Below are 8,178 nucleotides of genomic sequence, written 5' to 3'. Positions count from 1 at the left end.
GGTCATGGATTGACATCTGGATGTATTCATACCTGAGATAGATGTATTCATAGCCGAGATCAAGGAGCAGTAGTTTGAACTAGCTCAAAATCCGGGGTCTTCCTACCATTTAGAATTCATCTGACAGAACCTGTTTTGACCCATTGGACCTGTTGCTGACCTGCCGGGGATTACTATTTCCAAATGGAACGGAACAGACCATCTTCATGTAAACGGCATTACGTACAAGTACATTAGAGTCAACATAATCTGCTCACGCCTATAAATTAAAACAAAAGGAGGCTTTAGGACCCAACGGGATGTCCATTCTGGAGTCATTAAGCGCAGAAAGGAACGGGGGTGGGGGTGTTGGCTGGTCAGAATGCGGCCGCAGGAAGTGATGCTGCAATGGAAAACGGGGCGGCAATAAAATTCATGCTAGAGGAGAGAACAACCCACATCCACACAACCGCAGCAACATAATTTTAATAGTTTGCATCAGCAGTATAACTGAAATCGCATTTCAAACATAAAATTACTACAACGGTTTGTATTTAAACAATGAAACTCTGTCTCGGTATTTTTTTCTTTCTGCTGAACACAAATTTTATTAAAATCAATAGGTTCCCTCTAGTTAGTCGATAGGTGACGAGCACTGGCGTCTTGAGGAAGTTCAATGACCACTTCCAACCAACGTTTTGCGGCAGGTGCAGAATGGACTGAATGACGTCACCAGTGTCTCACATGAGTGCGTTATTGTTCCGTCTCTTTAAAGCCGCCAAGAATTCACAGAAAACAGCCAACATAGATCTGCATACACACAAAGACGACGCCACAAAGGTACAAGCAATCGGGCGACAAAAATGTATCAGCCTACCAGTTTCCAAGATGGAATTCAATCTTTTCGTGTTTCTAATACTGAGCTGAGAAAAAAAATCGGAGTCCTTCTTCCTTTGAAAGCTGGGATAGCATGGAATGATATGATTTAAATTACGTCTACAGTTTATATGTTTCCCTCAATCTCAAGGATACTAAGGACGTTCCTGCCCCCACACCTTCTGCTATTAGGTGGTGAAATAAAACAATTTTACCAACAGGTGGCACCAAACCTACATCTGCGCTGCAAATTTGAAGTATTGAGCTGAATGATACTGTCGCAGTTCTACAGAATTTAGACTGAGGCGTGGATTCACTCAGTCAAATAATGTAACTTACTCCCGCAGTCATAAATTTCTTTCAGCATGCAACTTCACTTTACTAAAGGGTAGAGAAAACGAAATCAAGTCTTTAACAGTTTATTAGAAATATGTAGACAAATTTAAAAATCAACCTTTTCCCCACATCAGTCGAGGATAATTTGCCAGGTCGACACAGAAGTAAAACGAGTCCATGTTAACATTTTCGTAATACCCTGCACAAACTGTGACAGTTCCAATTTAGGTTGGTCATTGTTTGTGTTTATATTTTGAATCAGTTAACTTCCCTCCCTTCCAAGATCCAAAGGGTTCACATATAGGAGTTTCAAAAAGACCAGCCATGGAATGGGATCTCTGGTCAAAATTAGTCCACAGCCACCTTCTGCTGATGTTGTGAATCAACGATTGAAATAAATGTTATTTGTCCAGGTGGTCAAAATTGACAAAAAGTGAGCTTAGGCCTATTAAAGATAATATTTTGAGGAGGATGATTTACGCATAAAACTGTGATAAATAGACGAATGTGCCATCAGATACCTAACGATCACAAATAATTTGCAAAGATAGTAGAGGCGAATATGTATACATATTTTGAAACATAACAATGTTTTCCCAGATGTAATATCAAGACATAGAGGCTGTGAAGACACTTGAGAGTGTAAAGTGTACTATACCACACTGGCTCACTGACATATTCCAAAAAGAAGTAGGTGCTTTCGGGAGGGGTGGGGGAGTGGTTAAAGACAAACTCATTTTTTCTGATTGGTTTTAATCACACTTCAATACAATTCAGGAAAAAAAGTTTTGCTCAAACACAACTATTGCTTTACATTGGAAAATAAGTGTGTACAGTGTGGTGCAATACATCAGAACAAGTTATGAATAATGCATAAATGGTCATAGTACAACAGATTACTAGGACAAGTCAGCAGCGCTGAGGCAGAAACAGAAGCTCTGTACAACAGTATGTCTATTGGCCATCAGGAGAGGTGAGGGCCCTTTTTGGAACGTAGAGTGTGGACACTGTTGTTTTAAATAGAACAATCCACACATTTGTTGTTTTGTTTTGTTTGTTTGTTTTTAATAAACTCTGCCTTTCACACTGTTTACAGTTTTGTGATGCTTCCCTCCATCTGTGTGTCTTTCTTGTCTCCTTCGTCCTCCGTATGTCCTGCTGTCCTAATGAGCTGCTTTATTCTAGATCAGGCAATTCTGTTAAAAAGGAAATATTAAAAAAAGAAATATAATAAATATTTTTCAGCCACTTTTTGTAACACCAAAAACATTATTTTCTTCCCCCATCACACCCTTTCTAAACAAGTGTAAAACCAGTTCCATTAGACTGCCAGCAGAGCACATCCATATTACACTACCATGGTGATGTCCCTTAAGCCTGAATTCTGTCTCCAGATTCAAGCTAAATTCTTTAAACTTAATTGTCAAATAGCAGTTTCATCTGACTTCATTCCTGCAGCACAATGTCAGATTCAGATGGAGCTCTGTAGTCAGTTGGTCTACAAGTGCCTTCTTTGGAAACAAAGACAACGCTTGTGTGTGTATGTGTCCTATTGACCCGCCTCCTCCCAGCTGGTCGCCCATTTCTTGATCTGACTCACTCTGGAGTTGCTATGGTGCTGCATTACGCTAAATATCTCTAGGGTTAAAAAAAAAGAAAAATTTCCTCCACCATGCAAATGTCTTGTTTTCTACTCGAGTGCTGAAAACAGTAAGACTTGAGTCTTGAAACAGTAGACAGACATAGTGACTCACATATTTGGTATTTCTGATATTAAAAAATTGAAATTGACATGCAACCTGCCCCCCACCACAAAAAAAAACTTACTTTCATCATCACTATCTGGAGACTCATCCTACAGAAAGAAAAAAGAAAATAGAATAATAGGTCAGATCACCACAATATCATAGGTATACAGACAAGGAGAACAGGACCTCTTGCTTAGGGTGAACTGTTTTTGTGTAGTAGACCTAACAAACCACCACACTCAAAAGAGGGTGTCAAAGCTCAAATATACTCTGGGCTCCTAAACTGCCCATTGCTAATGCCCCAGACACAGCAAGGTATAGCAGGAGCTGAAAGGCACAGAAAACAGGAGAGTCTGGCATCTGGCCATATGAAGCTAGATGAAAGAATGGCAGCAAACAGGCACTGTATCTTACATCATCTGCTCCATCCAGGTCTGGTAGGTCGTCGTCTCCTCCCATGTTGTTCATCATCTGCATTAATCAAAACGAATGCACCACAATCAAGAGAGTTTCCAAGGTTGCTTTTCAGATAGCATTCAAAATTCCTTATAAAAGGCGCTTTCGCGCCGGAGGAACTCTTCTGTAGTTCTTAGAACTGTAGGAGAAAGTATCCCCTTTTTCGCGTGTTCGCACCGCAGGAACTTAGAACAATCACAGTTCTTAGAACGCCGTTTTGAGGGGCTTTTTTAGCTCCTACTTCAGGGTAGGTACTTTCGCAGTGCAATAGGAACCTTGTGACGTAGGTGTACAGCCATTGGTCCAGACGCAGGTATACGATGATTGCAACCACCATTTTTAAAGATCCGTGCAAAATAGAAAGTCTTAGAACGTATTACATTTAGTTTTTGATATTCATGTCTAAAAATGTCTTAAAATGTGTGGAATTGTACGAGGGGGAGACATGGTTTTTATGTTTTATTTTACCGGTATTTTATATCCCCCAACAATGACCATTTCTGCAACGTCCAATGTATATTTGTACATTGAAGAGGTAGCGCACACTCTGCTTCGGTAGGTGCTTGTGTGTCCGCGTGTGTGGCTGTGAGCCGCATTTAAAGTTAAAATAAGAATGTGTGTATCCAGCTTATGATTTGGGGGCTGCAGCGGGGAAAAAGGAAAAAAAAAAACACGATGCTGCGAGCAAGTGTCAGGCAGAAGCGATATGCTAGCACACGAAAAGTAGCCTACTATGCCCATCGAGTCATTCACTGCTACTGCGGTGGTAAATGCATAAATACAGGGGGACATTTTTTTTCCCATTGGGCTGGGTCTATCGCTATACAGTTTTATTTTGGTTAATGAGAAGGCAGTTCTTAGCTGCTATACCGTCGGCTGGCTTATGTCACTTCAGCGTTCCTACTGGCGGTGCGAATGCAAACAGAAAAAAGGCCCTAGAACGTGTGCAGTTCTAGGGGAAGCTCCCCGGGGGTAGTTCCTATCAAATGAGACCCTAGAACTGTTCGGTCCGAAAGCGCCTAAAGTGAGTTTTTGTTCATGGCAACATGTCTTTACCTCTGAAAAGTTGTCAAAGTTGGAAAGCTCCTCATCTGAATCATCTTCCCAGTCTTTCCAGTTGTTGAAGTCGACACTGAGCCAGTTAAGCTAGGGTGGAAATGAACATTAGTGTGAGACATGCCAAAATTTGGGCTTATTACTGACCTTGTCTATTGGGTTCATTCCCAAAAACTGGACACTTCATGAAAGCATGCATGTTTTGATGGACTTAAATACCACAATGTAGAAACTGTAAACAAACTCTAGATATTTCAATATGATGTGAAAATACACAATAAATGATAACATGCTACAACATAGGAGATAAAAGCATGAATGACGTCACTACCTTGGCTTTCTCTTTTGTTAACCTTGGCCATGGCTTTCCTGATTCTGCTTTTCGTAAACAACACAACACTGAACGATCTGTTCGCTTGTGTTTGGATTCCTGTAAACAAAAATCAAAATAAATACATAAACAATTATCTTACAGTCACAGAACACTGTCCAAATGAACATCTCTCTTACTGTAAATATAAAAAAAACATGTGATGGGGGAAAAAAAATGAAGAAACATACACACATATCCACACAAAAAATAAGCACTTACATTTTCATCAATGGCTTCGAAGAGATCTATTTCATTTGAGTGTCTGACTTTATCAGTCCCACTTAGACAGCTGAATGAGAAGGGCACATACAGGATCAGGACAGAAACATTTAATTCTCATTCACCAATTAAGTAAAAACAGCTTGCAACAATGCTAACAGCATTATATAGTAAGTATACAGACATGTTAGTTACAATACCTGTGTTTGCATCTCATAAATAGTTGTCTTTCATTTTTCTGTTTATTTATTTATGTAGGAAATGTCATATGCTCAGTATCACACTTCTTATGTGCTAAGAAGGTTTAAGTCTTTCAGTGGTCCCACAAACTGAGCCATCTGATTTAAACCCAGTGCAGCAACAAACCCCCTACTTATTTCATTATTTAACATACCTGAAACCAAATTTTGACTTTTCAAAGTTGACTTTGACTTCCTTACTGTCTGCGACACAGAACTCAATGAAGACGTAATCCCGTCTGTCGTACCATTTTGCAGTTGCAGGATGCCTGGGAAAGTGCGGAAACATGTATTGCAAAGCTCAGTTAAAACGGCAACAAGCATGAGTTCAGTATTATTTTACCAGTACTCACCTTCCAGCCTACCATTTAGAACAGACTGTGAAACTAACATACGCTCCAAAACATATTACCTAGCTCCACTTCCATTTTGGCTCAACTTGAGCAAATGGCAATCAGGTGGGCTTAACGGCAGAGATACATTCTCTATTCCAACTTCCCTTTGGGAATAGGTATCAAATTTCTCCATTTGGGCAGATGTTCAGTAAAAGTCCACGAACTCAGGTTTTTAGTTAAAATATAACTGTAACGTGGTTACAGTTAATACTGACAACACTCCTAGACTTATTGTTAAAGCCTTTTCCAGAAAGTACAAAGTGTGTCTTACTGGCAGAATATTAACAATTCGTTTAACTTGTTAAATAATGCTACGTTACAGGGCAAGGTTTCCATTGAAAAGATCAAGATTAGTCCATTGTCCATTGGTGCGTTGATCAATTTTATTAATTGGAAACAATCTGTTAACACAGCTTGAACGTCCTCTATGTACTCTAACTTTTTCTGTATTACAGAAAATATTATTACAGTTTTAAGGAGCAACAAGGTCACAACACAAAAAGTCATTTTTATTTTAATATGCAGTTCGTTATCTGGCGCTGATCCTGTCAGAATGATCTAAACGTTAATTCATTAGGCTAGCCTATGATTGAGAAATGAAACAGGAGGGGAAAAAATAAAAAGGTTTAGTTAGAATATTAGCACTGCTAGTTCAGAAAAATAATATGGAAGTTATCGTCGCCTTAACAGTAGAAGTACAGCAGAAACAATGCAATACCTGCTGTAATACGGTCTAAAACAGAACCATGTCAAAGCGAAAGTTAGTGGACTGACAACTCATTCATTCTTTCCTCCCAGCATGCTTCAAGTCTTTATCAGCTAACTGTAGCTAGCATTGCCGTGTGCTAACTACACAGTCAGACTAATATATATTTGTTATCCGGTCAGTATCACAAATGGTATTCTGATTTTACGCTGGGTAGGTATATATGCATGACACTGCATATTTTCTCGATCAGAGCATTAAAATGTTGCAAAGCGCATAGTTTCTGTCATATACCTTTGATAGCTAGCACAGCTATAACATGGACTGACCATGCGGTGTATGGTAACCTAATCTAACCCAAGATGTTCTAGTGAACCCTTAGCAACCGCCAACAGTCGAAAAGATGGCCAGTTTGCTGAATGTTCACGTGATAACGCCCAAAAATCAAATTATTTCTTTCTTGAAAATTTTTTAAGGACCTTAGCAAAGGCTTGTATGTCCACAGCTCTTTGTACAACAAGTGAAAAGCTACGAGTTAACCTAAGTGTGTACTATATGCTAAGCAGCTAAGTGTAGCCAGGCTAACTATAGCATCACCTCAAAGTAGGGTAAGTACTAAGACCGCAGAAATAGCCGATAGATAATTTTTCATGTGAAAAGCTTATTTGAACGCAGAATGGTTTATTGTGCACAAACTTACATGTTTTGTTGTGAACCTGTCTTGTGCTTCTCTCCAGGATGCAATCTTGACTTACTGTGTGTGCGTACCCTCTTGGGGAATCTGGTATCAGTGAGTTTGATGTGGGCGGGAACTTAGAACTACCAGGCCGCCCTCTTACTAGACGTTTCTAGAGCCTACTCAAACCAAGGTGTTTATTATTTTTTGTTTTAATTCAAAGGTTTTACCTGCAACTTTCCTCATGATCGTTTAAATGGTTCCTTGATTAAATGTCGGTCCCACCCAAATCTGATTTCTAGTACCGAACTATTGCAATAACACAATCCTGTTCAGAGATGTAAATAAAACGTTTCACGAATTGCTAGTAATGGCAATTTATGACATATAATCGTGATTGTAGTTGATCCACGAAAAATCGCAACACTGAAAAGTAATTTGAACAGAAATTAAGACAATGTTCGCTTTCTTAAATTTAAATAATGGCAGCCTCTTGAACCTTACAGAAACAATCATACATCTCATAATCGTAGAACCTGTAAGATAAGAACATACGCTTCCACAGATTGTTACAGACGATTGTAACGCCTCACCACAGAGTACATTTTATGAACAGCGGAGTTTTTCTTAAAGCGAGATTTCCTTGGTAGTTGACTACTTACGCTCCACACCTTTTTAAATTAAATCTTACTTCCACAGAAAACGGACACCAGCGCTTAATCTATCAAACCCCAGAAACTCTGGCTTCGTATCTGTTTGAAAATAAACTTTAGCAGTCGCATTACATGGAAAGTTTGATCAAATTATTTGTGAAACATGACCTTCATAAATCAGTGAGGTCAAACGAAAACACAAAAGTTACTTACTCTCTGCAGATGAAAATTCTGTAAACTTTTAGAATATGACTGCTGCTTATATATTTAAGGATTTAAAGGCCCTAATTGCGAGAAAAGGTAATGGATATGAACAGTGCAATAACACAGAGACAAGGAAGGACAAATAATGTAAACGTGACATGAAAACTAACGAAGGGACTGGAAATGGACTGAAGCAGTTAAATTAAAAGCCAAAGCCAAGTCATCACAACTTATATTTGAGCCTGATAGCCTTAGCCAGATA

The 8,178-nt window shown here is 39.1% G+C and overlaps 1 protein-coding gene across 1 annotated transcript; it reads right to left on the bottom strand.

Moving 5' to 3' along the window:
- Nucleotides 1–1,924: 1,924 nt before the first annotated feature.
- Nucleotides 1,925–7,161, bottom strand: ptges3b (prostaglandin E synthase 3b (cytosolic)). Its single transcript, XM_030768201.1, has 8 exons — nucleotides 7,084–7,161; nucleotides 5,438–5,551; nucleotides 5,044–5,113; nucleotides 4,783–4,881; nucleotides 4,452–4,541; nucleotides 3,354–3,410; nucleotides 3,019–3,046; nucleotides 1,925–2,387 (listed from the first exon to the last, which is right to left on the bottom strand). Coding segments are annotated over exons 1-8 (480 nt in total). The 5' UTR covers nucleotides 7,086–7,161; the 3' UTR covers nucleotides 1,925–2,367.
- Between the last annotated feature and the right edge of the window lie 1,017 nt (nucleotides 7,162–8,178).

The sequence above is a fragment of the Chanos chanos genome, chromosome 3, assembly GCF_902362185.1.
Source record: "Chanos chanos chromosome 3, fChaCha1.1, whole genome shotgun sequence".
Lineage (NCBI taxonomy): Eukaryota > Metazoa > Chordata > Actinopteri > Gonorynchiformes > Chanidae > Chanos > Chanos chanos.
This window is presented reverse-complemented; position numbering and strand designations above follow the sequence as displayed.